We start from the raw sequence: 16,515 nt of genomic DNA, 5'->3' as shown, positions 1-16,515 counted from the left end.
CTCCGTCTCAAAAAAAAAAAAAAAAAATTTACAAGAAGTCTCAAACAACGGTGTGGCCTGGGCCTCTCATGACCTCTCAGGTCCTGTGGCTGGACAAGCCTCTTCATTCATCAAAATCAGAGAGAGAGCAGAGGCCACCCCCAGACTCCAGAGTGGTCAGACGGAATGAAAACAGATGAAAGAGAGACAGGCAAGGGTCCTAGGCAAAGCAGGAAACACACCTCCTATCTTAACTGTCACCCAGCCACTGATCTGGTCCAGCTTCTGCGTCCTCCTGCGAAATTGAGTGGCCCCAGCCTGTCAGCGCCTGCTAGACCCAAGCCGTCTATAGAGCAATGTAAGGGAGGGAGGAGATAGGGAAAGAAGGGGAGTGACGCTGAGCCCAAAGGACATCAGTACTTTCAAAACTCCTGATGCATGAAGCTCTACCCCCTGCGGAACAAAGCACATTCCTATGCCCAGGTGTGGTAGGCAGTCACCGAGATGGCCCCCAGTAATCCCCTTTCCTAGACCCAGCGACTCACTTCTGACCAACAGAATGCAGCAAAAGTGATGGCTGTCACTTCTGAAATGAGGTGACAAAGGCTGTGTCTTCCAGCCTGGGCGCCCCCCTCTTACTTGCTCACTCTGATGGAAGCTGGCTGCCGTGCTGTGAGCTGCCCTGAGCTGAGGCTGCTCACAGCCAGGTGAGTGAGCCTGGAAGTAGGTCCTCCCCCAGAGATCTTGAGCCAGAACATTCAGCTAAACCACATCTGGATTCCTGACCCACAGACATGGGAGATAATGGATGTTTGTTGTTTCAGCCACAGTGTCTTGGGGTAACTTGTTACTTAGCAATGGATAATGAATGCACTCACTGCCCTGCCGAGGTTCCCTGCCTGGTGTGGGAGTCGTCTTTTAGGCGGCCCTGCCAGAAGCTCTGCCTGCTAGTCAGAAATTCACAGATCCGGGAGGCCCATGGATAGCCACGAACTTCTAGGAGTTAAGGGGCAACCTTTATAGGGAACCTGGAATGGGGAGGGTCTCTGAAGCGGGCTGGGGTTCTCAGACTCCTGAGCATGGAAGCTAATCTGCAGTAACCTAATTTTGGAAGTGACTCCTGGAATACCTTGGAGTTCTGAATTGCCCATGCTTGCCTCCCAGCCTGAGGAGGTGGCTGGGAGGGCATTAGGAAGGAGCACTGCACCAGGAGTCAGCAGAACTGGCTCAACCACCACTTCACTGTGCAGTCTTTGGCCAACTGCCCCTTCTCCCCTGGCTGGTTTCCTCATCATTGAAACAAGCAGTGGCTTAGCCCATTGCTTCCCAAACCCCAACACTCGTAAGAATGACCTGGGAATAGGCTACTCATGGGCCCAAAGCATGTCAGACCTTGGGCTGGGCACTGTTGTGTGTTATTGAGACCCCATAATCACCCAAAAGATGTGATAACAGAAGCCCAGAGAGGTTTAGAATCTTGTCCAGAGTCACAGAGCTTGAAAGGAGAAGGAGCCAGGTATGTGCAAGTCCACCTGCACCACTGAGAACTAGAGCCCCTCATGGCAAGTTCTGCCTGCTAATGACTTGGTCTCCTTTACTTGTTCTCTCTCAGTGTCCAGCCTGGCCACCTGCTGGCCCCTGGGCTAGAGAATGAACATACCAGCATGGGGGTGAGGGGGGAAGAGCAGGCATGGTGGACTCCTGTGCCCAAGAGGGTCAGTGTGAGGGCCCCCGGTAATCCTACCAGCCCCTAGGGTGCAGGGGAACAGGAGCCCCAGCATTTATGAGGCAAATCACGTGCAACAGGCACAGGCTCACAGTCATTCTGCAAGGAGGGCATTTCAAGGGCCCCTACTTAAGATCCGTCTGTCACAGCAGTTCAGCTCACAGACTCTCCTGGAGATGAACATATATCTGCCTGCCTCCCACAGATGGCAAGAGCAGCCATTTGACTGAACTCAGTGGACCTTTGGAGAGAGGTCCTCATTGGTATTGGGAGATCCCTGGGAGTTCCAAGGTCTGTGATCAAAACTATTTGCATAATAATCCCAAGGTAATATTTGCCTTCTTCACTCTCATTCTCTCCTAAGTGTACAAAGGATGAAAAATTGTGGTTTCAGATTCCACATTGCAACAAACTTTAAGAAACTGCCACTTATGGAGCTTCAGGAATATTCCTGCCCCGGCCCCGCTTTTTTTTTTTTTTTTTTTTTTTTTTTTTTTGAGATGGAGTCTTGCTCTGTCACCCAGGCTGGAATACAGTGGCATGGTCTTGGCTCACTGCAACCTCTGCCTCCCGGGTTTAAGTGAGTCTCCTGCCTCAGCCTCCCCAGTAGCTGGGACTACAGGTGTGTGCCACCACACTGGGCTAACTTTTTGTATTTTTAGTAGAGAAGGGGTTTCATCGTGTTAGCCAGGATAGTCTTGATCTCCTGACCTCATGATCTGCCTGCCTTGGCCTCCCAAAGTGCTGGGATTACAGGCATAAGCCACCACGCCCAGCTGGCCTCTGCCTTTTTAAATCTACATATCTGTGTGAGGCCAGATGTTCATATATTCCAACTGAAACAACGAACGCAGAAGCAGATACGAAATCCCAGCTGACTCCTAGCAAGCCAGACATTAAAGAGATTTGCAAAAATGGAAAACAATGCCACTCTTCTCACTACATATTTTATGCTTTGAAAAACATAGGTTTTTAAAAGTAAAAATACATTATTAATGTTAACTTGTAATGGAATTATTCTTTTAGAATAAATAGTTTTAAACTTTTCAGTTTTAATTTCTAATACAGTAAATATTGGTAAATATAAACCATATAAACACAACTTATTTGGGGTCCTCAATAATTTTTAAATGTGCAAAGGGGTCTTGAGACCAAAATATTTGAGAACTGCTACTCTGAACAAACTGACTTCCAAGAGGCCAGGCGGAATAGAGTGACCAACCATCCTGCTCGCCCAAGGCTGAGAGGTTTCCTGGAACACAGTATTCTCAGTGCTAAAGCCAGAAAAGTCCCAAGTGAACTGGACCAGTTTGCTCACCCAACTGGAGCCCAGCTTGCAGGTAGAAAGAGAACCTTCTGTATTATCATTTTGCAGATGGGGAAACTGAGGCTCAGACAGGTGAAGCCATTTACACCTAAGATCGGCCCATAAGTGGCAGGGCTGGGGTTCAGACTCAGATCTGACTTGAAAACCTGCGCTCAGAACAGATTTCAGCAATGTCTATTTCTTAATAGTTTTGAACAGTTGACTGGCCATAGCACTGTGGTGTACTTCAAAGAGCTTCCAGTCTAGCCCGCGAAAAACAGAAAACGGCTGAGCAATCGGCAAGTACAGGACAGCATCAGCCCAGGCTTTCCACACCTACCATAGCAGACATGGCCCTGCACACCAGCACAGGATCCCTCCTATCTGTGGGCTTGAGGGAGCTCTCAGTCAGCAGGGAAATGCAGCAGTCCAGGACATTTTTCTCAAACTATTTCGGGAAATGAAGAAAGAGGCAGTTAAGACTTTGCCCTGCGTCAGAAACTTAACACATACCACCTAATTTGCATGTCACAGCCACCCTGTAGCGTAACCCATCTCCCCTGCCTACAGTCTCATAAAAAAGTCCACCACAGCATTGAAAACTAGAAACCATTTAAATGTCCTGCCACAGGGCAATAGTTAAGTAAGTTTACAGAGCTATAGCATGCAGCCACTAAAAGGAAGTACAAGTTTTTAATACCATGGGGAAATTCCTTTGTAATCAAGTTAAATAAACGAAACAGGCTGGGCATGGTGGCTCACGCCTGTAATCCCAACACTTTGGGAGGCTGATGCAGGTGGATCACCTGAGGTCGGGAGCTCAAGACCAGCCTGACCAACATGGAGAAACTCTGTCTCTACTAAAAATACAAAATTAGCCGGGCATGGGGGTGCGTGCCTGTAATCCCAGTTACTCGGGAAGCTGAGGCAGGAGAATTGCTTGAACCCATGAGGCGGAAGTTGCGGTGAGCCAAGATAGCGCCATTGCACTCCAGCCTGGGCAACAAGAGCAAAACTCTGTCTCAAAAAAATAATAATAATAAAAATAAATAAATAATGAAACAGGCTACGAAGTTGTGCACAAATAGCATTACAACTATGTAAGCCTTAGTAATAGATAAAAGAATAAAATACACTAAAACGTTAAGTCGTTATCACTGAGGGAGGAAGTTATGAATAATTTTATTTTCTTTCCACATTTCTGTATTTCCTAAGTCTTTTGTGATAAGCACATTACTTTTGAAATTCTATTTACTGTAAGCCACTTTATCAAGATATCATTTATATCCCATAAAATCTGCTATCTAAACTGGATGATTCAATAGCTGTGATTATCTGTAAATATCTGTATATTTACAGAGTTGAAGTACATATGTTACTTTTGTAACCTGAGGGGGAAAACTACCAAAATAAAAGGAATAGACCATAATGTTTATGTTCCAGAAGGAGTCTGGGGGAGTTTTGTGGTTACAATTCTTTGAGGTTCTTTCTATTTTTATTTAATTTTTTATTTTTTTGAGAGAGGGTCTTGCTCTGTTGCCCACGCTACAGGACAGTGGCACAATCACCGCTCACTGAAGACTTAGCCTTCTGGACTCAAGTGATCCACCCACCTCCCTCTCCAACTGCAGTCCCCCTCCCCGCAGCTCTGCCTGGGACTACAGGCATGCAGCACCATGCCCAGCTAATTTGTTTATTTTTTGTAGAGACCAGGTATCCCTATGTTGCCCATGCTGGCCTAGAACTCCTGGCCTCAAGCCAGCCTCCCACCTTGGCCTCCCAAAGTGCTGAGATTACAGATGCGAGCCTCCATACCCAGTCACTCTTTGGGCTTCTTAAAATCACCCCTTGATTTTCTATTTTTCTTTTTTGTTTGCTTGTTTGAGATGGAGTCTCACTCTGTCACCCAAGCTGGAGTGCAATGGTGTGATCTCGGCTCTCTGCAACCTCCATCTCCTGGGTTCAAGTGATTCTCCTGCCTCAGCCTCTCAAGTAGCTGGGATTACAGGTACATGCCACGACGCCAGGCTAATTTTTTGTATTTTTAGCAGAGACGGGGTTTCACCGTGTTAACCAGGATGGTCTCTATCTCCGGACCTCGTGATCTGCCTGCTTCGGCCTCCCAACGTGCAGGGATTGTAGGTGTGAGCCACCACGCCCCGCCCACCCCTTGATTTTCTAAGAGGGGAAACCCCCTAGGATTCAGGTGATTCCTTCTTCCCTATCCCTCCTGTGGTTCATTTGACTGTTTCCTTGCCAGCTACTCCCTCCCATTTCATTTCCCTCTGGTCCTCATGTGTAAGGATAGGATGCTGAGGGCCTTCTAGGAATGAGTGAGGGTGGAGAGGGCACGCAGGGCGCACCTTGCACAGAGCACACAGCATGAGCCTCGCCAGCTCAGAGTCCCTCCTCCCTTGTCCCTGCTTCCGCCCTGTCCTAGGTGTCCAGACCCCGGGGAAGAGGAGAAATTCAGGCAGCTGTGAAATGCCTGGCATTTCCCAGGAGCTTGTTGTTGCCAAATCTGAGGGGAGGGGAGGTGGGAAGCATCTGGTGTCTGACGTCCTCACACCCCAGCTTCTCCTGCCTCATGGCTGCACGAAGGCATTGGCCCTCCACTCAGCAGAGGCCTCCACACAAGTCTCTGAAAAACTCTCCCTCGCGTTTAAAAGCTCTTTGTCAACACCAACATTCTAATTGTAACAGGGCTTCCTTGTAACAGTGCTTGGTTCTTCGGTAAATACACTGGGAGGCAGGGGATGGGAGAGAGCCATGGGGGGTGGGAGAGAGCCTTGTGGCATGGGAGAGAGCCATGGGGGGTGGGAGAGAGCCTTGTGGCATGGGAGAGAGCCATGGGGGGTGGGAGAGAGCCTTGTGGCATGGGAGAGAGCCATGAGGGGTGGGAGAGAGCCGTGTGGCGGGGGTGGTGTGTGGGAGAGAGCCGTGGTGGGGGGTGGGAGAGAGCCGTGGGGGGGTGGGAGAGAGCCATGGGGGTTGGGAGAGAGCCATGGGGGGTGGGAGAGAGCTATGTGGCGGGGGTGGTGTGTGGGAGAGAGCCGTGGCGGGGTGGGAGAGAGCCGTGGGGGGTGGGAGAGAGCCATGGGGGGTGGGAGAGAGCTGTGGGGGTTGGGAGAAAGCCATGGGGGGTGGGAGAGAGCCATGTGGCGGGGGTGGTGTGTGGCAGAGAGCCGTGGCAGGGTGGGAGAGCCGTGGGGGGTGGGAGAGAGCCATGGGGGGTGGGAGAGAGCTGTGGGGGTTGGGAGAGAGCCATGGGGGGTGGGAGAGAGCCATGTGGCGGGGGTGGTGTGTGGGAGAGAGCCGTGGGGGGTGGGAGAGAGCCGTGGGGGGTGGGAGAGAGCCGTGGGGGGTAGGAGAGAGCCTTGGGGTGGGTGAGAAAGGCCATGGGTGGTCCTCGTGGGAGGGTTTCTGCCCAGGACTCCACCCCATCTGTGCAGCCTAGGCAGGTCACCCCTCTCTGGCCAAGTTTCACCCGTATGAGGCTGGCGTTTGACCTGAGGTTCACAACCCTTTCTCCAGAACCTTTACTGGCTACTACCCAACCAAAAGGGTGGTCTAACAGATGGGGCCTGGTCCAGCCACAGGACGGCAAATCATTACCTGACCAAAGTTCCAGGGTTTGTATTTGATACTTCTGGCAGCCCCCACGTAATGGCAGCCTGTGTCGTTGAGGATGTACTCTTTGCGCTCGTCCTCGTCAGGCATGAAAACCGTGTCCTCTGAAGCAAGACCACACATCCACAGAGGTTACAGTCTGCCCTGGGACAGGGGCAGGCTTGCCACTGGGGACTGTCTGTGCTGAGGGAGCTTTAAGGTCTTTGTGAGGAGCTTGGAACACCCAATGTTGGGGGGAGGGAGGTGAGCAGGAGGGAAAATATCCAAAAGAACTTCCTGAGCCAGCTGTAGGGGGCTTCCCCTGGGAAAATCTGGAGCAATTTAAGCATGAGTTAAGAAAAGGATGAATCATAAACCACTGAAAAGTAAGAGAGAGTCCATGAGTCCATACAGATGGTAGAGAGAGAGAGGTAGATGGGGGTGAAGGGAGGGCTCTGCCTACAGCAAATGCCAGGGGCTAGCAGGTAAACATGGTAGAGAGCTGGCCTTGGAAAATCACTGTGCAACCATCACAGAGAAGAATGGTTGAAGCAAGAACCATCAGTGGATGCTAAATCTAGGGGTGGAGAATTTTGATAAGGATCAGGATGTTTGGACGGTCTTTAATGTGTCCACATTACAAAGAAAAAGATAGTAATTATATAGCAGAAAAACTGGACAACACCTTGACCAAATGATCACATTTAACATTCCCAATGAGGGGCACGCAGACATTGTGTGCCTCCAGATATGATTTTCCAAGAAGGACATATCGTTTACATAATATCCAGCAAGGACTGCGTAACCTGAATCTAAAGATGATGAATCATCAGACCCAAATGACGAATGATCTGTTAAAAAGGGGGACTTCTAGTCCTCAAAAATATGTCAAAAAGACAAAGACTAAGAAATTGTTCCAGATTAAAGGAGGTAAAGAGACATAACTGTATGTAAAATGTGACTCTAGACTGGATCTTGTACTGGAGAGAAAACAATGTTATAAAGAACATGATAAAATCAAGTGACTGGCTGGGCACGGTGCCTCATGCCTATAATCCCAGCATTTTGGGAGGCCAAGGCGGGTGGATCACCTGAGGTCAGGAGTTTGAGACCAGCCTGGCCAACATGGCAAAACCCCGTCTTTACTAAAAATACAAAAATTAGCTGGGTGTAGTGGCGCGTGCCTGTAATCCCAGCTACTTGGGAGGCTGAGGCAGGAGAATTGCTTGAACCCAGGAGGCAGAGGCTACAGTGAGCCAAGATCGTGCCATTGCACTCCAGCCTGGGCGACGAGAGCGAAATTCCATCTCAAAAAAAAAAAAATTTTTTTTTTAAAGTGACCAAACTGTTATATAGATAGTAGATGAAAGTGTTATGCTAATGCTTATTTTTTAAAATAATTTATTTATTTATTTGAGACAGAGTCTTGCTCTGTCTCCCAGGCTGGAGTGCAATGGCGCGATCTCGGCTCACTATAACCTCCACCTCCTGGGTTCAAGTGATTCTCCTGCCTCAGCCTCCCAAGCAGCAGGGATTACAGGCACGCACCACCATGCCCAGCTAATTTTTTGTGTTTTTAGTAGAAACAGGGTTTCACCATGTTAGCCAGGATGGTCTTGATCTCCTGACCCTGTGATCCGCCCACCTTGGCCTCCCAAAGTGCTGGGATTACAGGCGTGAGCCACCGCGCCCGGCCTTTTTTTTTTTTCCTTTTATGAGAGAGAGTCTCGCTCTGTCGCCCAGGCTGGAGTGCAGTGGCACAATCTCGGCTCACTGCAAGTTCTGCCTCCCGGGTTCATGCCATTCTCCTGCCTCAGCCTCCTGAGTAGCTGAGAATACAGGTGCCTGCCGCCACGCCCAGCTAATTTTTCTTTGTATTTGTAGTAGAGATGGGGTTTCACCGTGTTTGCCAGGATGGTCTCAATCTCCCGACCTTTTTTTTTTTTTGAGACGGAGTCTCGCTTTGTCGCCCAGCCCAGGCTGGAGTGCAGTGGCGCGATCTCGGCTCACTGCAAGCTCCACCTCCCGGGTTCACGCCATTCTCCTGCCTCAGCCTCCCGAGTAGCTGGGACTACAGGCACCCACAACCGCGCCCGGCTAATTTTTTTGTAATTTTTAGTAGAGACGGGGTTTCACCGTGGTCTCGATCTCCTGACCTTGTGATCCGCCCGCCTCGGCCTCCCAAAGTGCTGGGATTACAGGCGTGAGCCACCGCGCCCGGCCTATCTCCCGACCTTGTGATCTGCCCACCTCGCCTCCCAAAGTGCTGAGATTACAGGCATGAGCCACCATGCCTGGCTGCTAACACTTAATTTACTGAAGTTGATAACTGTACTGTGGTTATATGAGAGAACAGCCCTGTTCTTATGGAATACACATCAAAGGGTTTAGGGGTTGTAAAAAACCAACTTATATGTAACTTACTCTCAAATGGTTCAAAAATAAAAAGCATGTGTGTGTGTAGAGGAGGGAGGGAGGGAAAATGATTAAGCAAATGGGGAAAAATATTAACAACAGGTGAGCCTGGATAAAGGGTATAGGTTGTTCATTACATCATTTTTGCCACTTTTCTGTGAGATCAAAATCATTTCCAAATACAAAGGTTAAAAAAAGAGCTCTTTGGCTTCTAGCATGGGCGCCTGATGGCTTTTGATTTCAAAAAGGCCCCAGGAGGGAGGGCAGGTATGGAAAGGGCTGACATAGAATGTGCCACATTTGAGGCTACAAGATGTCCAGCACCCTCTGGAGAGAAGCCAGTGCTGGCAATGGCAGAAGTAGCCTCGAGTGCCATTTACATAAAGGCTCCAGTGTAGCCACAGGAAAAAATGAGCTGGGTACATGTGGGAGTGGAAAGAAGAGAACAGAACTAAGGGAGCAGAAGGGAGGAGCCAACCACAGTTCAGGTCCTGACCTGTAGTTGGCAAGAAAGAAGTCCTTGGTGGCCCCTCCCCACCCCCACCAAGGCAGCCTCTGTACAGTGGTGAAGGCAGAAGCCAGCTGGGGCAGGGCAAGGCATTGGGGAGAAGTGGAAACGGGGAATAAGGACCTCCATTCTAAGGGGCCTGGTCACAAAGAAAACGCTCCAATGGTGTCCGCAATCTGTTCCTGGGTCACATCCCTTTAATTAGTTTACAAGTACCTTGAGAGCAAACAAAAGCTCATAGACTATGCATTGCACATAGCAGGTTTTGCCAGGGGCACCTGCCACGCCCCAGCAGACCTGAGATTCACAGTACCTTTACACCATGGGTTGCAGAGAAGGTATAGGATGTTTTCTTCAGACTTAAGGATGTGTTTTCCAGTTTTCACATGTAGTTGGTACTTGCCCAGGATGGCATTGGGGGTGCTGGTGACAGCCACTGTGACCTGAGCAAACCACAAGATAAGGTGGACATCTCCCCCTCTGGCCAGATCCCAAATCCTGCAAATGCTTCCCAGAAGAATCCATCAGTCCTAACAACTCATCCCATCTGGAACCAGCCCGGAGACAAGGAATGGTCAGGACCCTGGACAGCCAGGAGCATCCCTGCAAGGGCAGGATGCATGAGAAAGAAAAGCAGCCTCATACAGCATGAAGTTTTGGCACATCTTGCAAGAGCCCTAGACAGACTGGGCATTTTCACCTCCCTGAGATTCACTCCCTTCACCACTCCCTTCACCACAGCCTGGAGGTGATACTATCTCCAGGTTGTTGGGAAGATGCTGTGGATAAAACACACTTAAGGTGCTGACATGGTTGGCTCTGTGTCTCCACTCGAATCTCGTCTTGAATTGTAATCCCCATAATTCCCACATGTTGAGTGAGGGACCTGGTGGGAGGGGAGGTGATTGAATCATGGGGGCAGTTTCCCCTCTGCTGTTCTCGTGATAGTCAGTGAGTTCTCATGAGATCCGATGGTTTTATAAGGCAGTTTCCCCTGCTCTTTCTCACTCTCTCTCACCTGCTACCACGTAAAATGTGCCTGCTTCCCCTTCTGCCATGATTGTAAGTTTCCTGAGGACTCCCCAGCCATGTGGAACTGTGAATCAATTAAACTTCTTTCCTTTATAAATTACCCAGTCTCGGGTATTCTTTAGAGTAGTAGAGTAGGACAAGAATGGACTAATACATGTGCCTAGCCCAGTGCCTGGAACTCCGGGGAAAGGTTAAATGTCAACTGTCTTTTGCAGCAAAAAAAAACCCAAAAAAACACATTTCTCTTGGAATACAGGCAGCCAGAGTCCCAGAGGGCCATTGGTCCAAGGGCGTCCAGGCCTCTATCCAGTCTTTTAGGATAAATAATAGCTGGAGAGATAATTAGGATACATCAATATTGCTGTAGCCACAATGGTACCAAGAATAATAATTCTCATCCTTGTCACAAAACATTTCCATTTGTGGTTCAAGATCCTCCCATGAGATGCTTATTATTATAACTCATAGGAGCAATAGGCTCTCAGTTCAAATCCCAGCTCTACTCTCCCCCGCTTTTTTGTGAGACAGAGTCTTTCTCTGTCACCCAGGCTGGAGTGCAATTGGCTTCTAGCATGGGCACCTGATGGCTTTTGATTTCAGGAAGGCCCCAGGAGAAAGGGCAGGTGTGGAAAAGGGTTGACATAGAATGTGCCACATTTGAGGCGGCAAGAAGATGTCCAGCACCCTCTGGAGAGAAGCTGGTGCTGGTGATGGCAGAAGTAGCCTTGAGTGCCATTGCAGCATTGAACTCCTGGGGTCAAGTGATTCTCCCACCTAAGCCTCCCAACTAGCTGGAACTACAGGTGCCTGCCACCACTCCCGGCTAATTTTTTTTTTTAGTAGAAATGGGGTAGCCCTATGTTGCCCAGGCTGGCCAGCTCTACCTCTTACTGGCTATATGACCTTGGCTGGTTACTTAACCTCTCCTGTGCCTCAGTTTTCTGGTTTAAAAATTTGGAATGATAACAGGCCCCCTTCTTTGTGGGAGCATTGTGAAAATTAAATGAGCTAATATATATAAATGTTTAATTGTCATTATTTTGCTGGTGGGGAAACTGAGGTTCACAGAGGTTGCCCAAGAGGTGGAGCTGGGATCAAACTCAGTATGCTACAACTTCAGAATCCACAAGGCTAACTCCCCACACCCCTGTTGTGGCAAGGGGGAGGAGGTTGTGCCCTCACTGTTCATTACAATGGAACCCAGGAGAACCAGCCTTCTGGGGTGCAGGAAATGGCCTCCACCTTGATCTGGCTGGTGGTCCCACAGCTGTATGCATATGTAAAAATTCATTGTGCAAACCATTAAGATTTGTGTCTTTTATGTGTGTTATATGTCAATTTAAAAAACAAAACTTTAAAAATAACACTTTTTGAGTAAAGAAATGCAGCTCCTGCCTCCACCCCATGCCCACCTCGGGAGAGATTTTCATGATACCCTGAAAAACACTCAAATGCAAAATTGGGGTTGAGAGTCTGGGATCTGGATGGGAGGGAGAAGAAGGAAGAGCCCGGGGCACTAGGGAGGATTCCAGCAGCAACTGGCCCATTCATCTCATTTCCACCAGCAGATCCTGCTTCTACAAAAACCCAATGTAACTGCCATTTTAAAATCATGGCATTAGCCTAGCATTAAACTTCCAGGGATTTAGCCTAAGCAAATATCCATAAGCTAGTTCAAAGATCTGCCTGAGAGATGGTTCTTTACAACACAGGAAGACTGGAGACAACTGTGAACACCCAGTGCTCCCCAAAAGCGTGGAAAACCAGCCACCGTAAGCCACACACTCGGGCAGGAGCCACTGTGGAAAACATCCATTAGGTCTTGTCAAATGAGTGAAGCATGAGATGGACTCCCACTTTGTATTTGACCATGACATAGAAAAAGCCTGGAAGGAAGGATGGGTAAATTAATTGGTGGAACCATGGGTTATTTTTACGTACTTCTCTCTGCTCGTGTCCTCCAGTGAATACTGTTCCCTTTGAAATGAAAAGGGGAAGGGTGACATGTAGGAGGTTTGGCCACAGAGGTACTGTGTGCTTGGAGGAGGCTGAGTGGGGAAAGAGACGTTTGGAGCCGTGGCCCCTCTCTCATGCTCTGCTGTGGATGGCTTTAAGCCACATTGCCAGCTGACAGGTGAGGAAGGGGATAGGGGCTGCTCACATTAGGAGGAATCCGCCAGAAGCCAGCCAGCCCGCCCGCCAGCCCGGTGGGTGCTCACCTCTTTGCCAGACTCATTTTGAAGGGTTGCCTGCCAGTTGTGGTGGTCTGAGGGCGTCCTCGGGTCGAGCACCACCAGGGTGTGTTTGGCGATGCTAGGCTTTGGCCCTGGAGACACCCGAAGGAAAAAAAAACATTGGCCCAGCCGTGGGTCACCCCCAAGACAATCTCCCCTAGTTCGGCCGCACCTACTGCCCACTCACGGAGCCCCCACCCCTCCTTTCCAGGCTCATTTGTCCCCTGGCTCCAGCCCCTCTAATTCTGCAGGGGCCTCCCTCTGCCCCACATGTCCAGTTTTAGTTTTCTGCTCAATTTACATGAGCTTCCTGCCTCCTCTCCACATTCTCCCTTTTTACCCATCAGATCCAGGTCTCCCTAGAGCTCCTGCCTCTGTCACGTGCTCACTCCAGTTACCATTTGTTTAACCCCGCCGGCTCATGCCACAGACCCACACGCTTGTCCACTCTGCGTAATGCAGGGGAACTGTTTAACCTTCACTCTTCTCGTCTGGAGGAGGCAGATACCACCCCTACCCCGCATACTGTTGCAGGATCTTCTTTGAAAGGTCGATCAGGTTATGTCATGAGCTCCAGGGACTACTAGAATCAAATCCAACTTCTTTCCATAGCCCACAGGTGGCCCTCAGTGACGCTTCTCCCCAACTCCCCACTTTCCTCCCTGTCATGAGTGGGTTTCTGGTCCCCAGAGAGTTAGCTCGTGACAAAGAGCATGTGACACAAGTGTTGCCTCCTCGGGGCCCTGGCACTTCCCATGCTCATGGCTGGGAACACCCTGCTCTCCGCTCCTCACACGGTGGGACATGGGTCTCAGCAGGCTCACTTCCCAGGGAAGCCCTTCCAACCCCGACAGAGTCATCCCCGCCCTGACCTGCTGCTTTCTGTCTTGCTGGAGGAGCCTCTTGTTTTTGGTTTCTTCATCATATTTGGCCCTGTCTGAAATTATCTTGCAGTTTTGTTTACTGCTCTCTCTGCTAGTATGGTCAAGTCTAGGAGGCAGGGACCGCTTTACCTCTGGGTTCCCTGGCACAAAGTAGGTACTCAACAAAAACCTGTTGAGTGAGTCGCACTACGCCACACATGGAGAGTGCTCAGTGCAACACCTGGCATGTGGCAAGTGCTCAGGACATTTTGGGTGAGGGAATGCACATGGACCCAGGATACTATAAAGTCACAAAGTCAGCGACAGCACGGTCCCAGTCCACACGTTGAGCAGGTAGCTCATGGCACGGCACACAGTAGGTGCTTATTTCATCTTGGATGAAGGGAATGGCGGCTGTTCTGACTGATCCCCACTAGCACGTTGGAGGAGACCCTAAGCCTGTTGTTCACTCAGAGAAGGAGCAAAAGGAGCGCTCTCCCAGGAAGTGCTATTGTATGCCATCTTGTAAAGTAGATCTACTTGATCTAATTTTTTTTGAGATGGAGTTTCACTCTTGTCGCCAGGATGAAGTGCAATGACACTATCTCACCTCCCTGCAACCTCCGCCTCCCAGGTTCAAGCAATTATCCTACCTCAGCCTCCTGAATAGCTGGAATTACAGGCACCTGCCACTATGCCCAGCTAATTTTTGTATTTTTAGCAGAGACGGGGTTTCACCATGTTGGCCAGGCTGGTCTCGAACTCCTGATCTCAGGTGATCTGCCCACCTTGGCCTCCCAAAATACTAGGATTACAGGCATTAGCTGCCATGCCTGTCTTACTTGATCTATTTTTATAACTTAAAAACATTAGGTAAATGATGAGTTAATGGGTGCAGCACACCATCATGGCACATGTATACATACGTAACAAACCTGCACATTGTGCACATGTACCCTAGAACCTAAAGTATAATAAAAAACAAAAACAGGCCGGGCGCGGTGGCTCAAGCCTGTAATCCCAGCACTTTGGGAGGCCGAGACGGGCGGATCACAAGGTCAGGAAATCGAGACCATCCTGGCTAACACAGTGAAACCCCGTCTCTACTAAAAAATACAAAAAACTAGCCGGGCGAGCTGGCGGGCGCCTGTGGTCCCAGCTACTCGGGAGGCTGAGGCAGGAGAATGGCATGAACCCGGGAGGCGGAGCTTGCAGTGAGCTGAGATCAGGCCACTGCACTCCAGCCTGGGCGACAGAGCGAGACTCCGTCTCAAAAAAACAAAAACAAAAACAAAAACAAAAACAAAAACAAAACAAAACAAAAGTAAAGACTGAGCTACTGAGCTATTCAAACAAACAAAAAAAAGCTTAAAAACAGCATTAAAGAAGACCTCCCCTCCATTATCCCACCACCTGTCACAAAATCTAATACATTTTCTCTGTTCCCCTAGTTGTACTTATGCACATATATTTACCTAACTATAACAAATGCGTGAGCCATTTCCTATTATCTTTGCAACCAAACTATGATATTTTAATCATTATTACTGGCTTACCTCCAGCCCACCCAGTTATGGCATCAGCACATCTCAGTCCTATGATTCATCTCTACAAAATGTTCCAGACCCCACTGCGGCAGATTCCCGCTGAGTCGCCTCCTCTCTCTGCTCCAGCCCCCTCCCCTGCTTAGCCAAGGAATCAGAGCCTCACTATGTGTGAGGTCCTGACTGAGCTTCTCATTCTATTCTCATCATACCTGCTATTATTCCCACTTTACAGATGGAGAAACTGGGGATCAGAGAGGGGAAGGCACTCCTGGCTCAGACTGACTAGAAAGGGCCACTCCAGCATCCAGGGACCCTCATGGTCCTTCCCCCAAGCCCCATGAGCAGGGCCCCAAGGCTTCACCTGTGCTGAATTCCAGTTTCAGTTCGTGGTAGGATTGTAGGGGCTGGTTCAGCACCAGCCGCAGGTGAAACACCTGCCCTCGCCGGAACACAGGATTGCTCGTTTGGAACTCCCACGTGTGGTGAGAAACGGCGTTCTCCTGCTTCAAGAAGTCAACGAGGAGAACTTTCAGCTCTGTCAGCACACAGCACGTGGGGAAAGAGAGCACAGAGAATGTTTATTCCTTGATCACCTCTTTCTCGGTTCAAAATCTGACAGTGCATTGAGGTAGAGCTGGGTTTTAGAGTCGGGCATCCCTGCTCCACCTGTGGCTGGCTATGAATCTGTCTGAGACTCAGTTTTCTCACCTATAAGATGGATGTGCATGTACCTACCTTGTGGGATTACATGGGGATGAGCCGAGAGCAGTGGACTAAAGTGCTCAGTCATGTAACCCTGTAAAATAGGTAGCTGCATGCCCATCTTACAAGTGAGGAAACTGAGACTCAGGGTGAGTCTGTGAGTGGCTGTTAGGCAAGGCTCCCACCCCAACTCCCCCTCTCTGTAGACATGGCCTCAGGAACAAAGCTAGTGCCAGGGTGTTCTCCGTTAATCAACACAAAAGCTGAAGGGAAAGAGGGGAACAGGCAAACTGAGGAGGGAACAGATGAGCCCTGGGCTTGCTCCCCTTCCTGTTCAGCCCAGACTCCCATCAGCTTCCAGTCGGACACCATCCCGACGTGAGAGTTCACATCCTGAAGAGAAGGGTGGGGTGCAAAGTGGCTGGGGTGAAGCCTTTTTATCCAAATCGAGGAAGAAGCACCAAGGAGCTCCCATGATCTGAGGCCAAGACTACTTGCACTATAAATGGGATTTTTAAGGCCAGGTGCAGTGGCTCACGCCTGTAATCCCAGCACTTTGGGAGGCTGAGGGGGGCGCATCACCTGAGATCAGGA

The 16,515-nt window shown here is 49.6% G+C and overlaps 1 protein-coding gene across 1 annotated transcript in view; it reads right to left on the bottom strand.

Moving 5' to 3' along the window:
• TGM4 (transglutaminase 4) overlaps positions 1-16,293 on the bottom strand; it is a 31,157-nt gene extending 14,864 nt beyond the window's left edge. The window contains exons 1-6 of the mRNA XM_028843489.2: positions 16,107-16,293; positions 15,581-15,754; positions 12,795-12,901; positions 9,857-9,986; positions 6,627-6,745; positions 3,352-3,459 (exon numbers count right to left, since the gene is read on the bottom strand). Of these exons, the coding sequence (XP_028699322.2) occupies positions 3,352-3,459; positions 6,627-6,745; positions 9,857-9,986; positions 12,795-12,901; positions 15,581-15,754; positions 16,107-16,293 (825 nt within the window). The remainder of the gene's footprint in view (positions 1-3,351; positions 3,460-6,626; positions 6,746-9,856; positions 9,987-12,794; positions 12,902-15,580; positions 15,755-16,106) is intronic.
• Positions 16,294-16,515: the final 222 nt, after the last annotated feature.

The sequence above is a fragment of the Macaca mulatta genome, chromosome 2 (genome assembly GCF_049350105.2).
Source record: "Macaca mulatta isolate MMU2019108-1 chromosome 2, T2T-MMU8v2.0, whole genome shotgun sequence".
Classification (NCBI taxonomy): domain Eukaryota; kingdom Metazoa; phylum Chordata; class Mammalia; order Primates; family Cercopithecidae; genus Macaca; species Macaca mulatta.
This window is presented reverse-complemented; position numbering and strand designations above follow the sequence as displayed.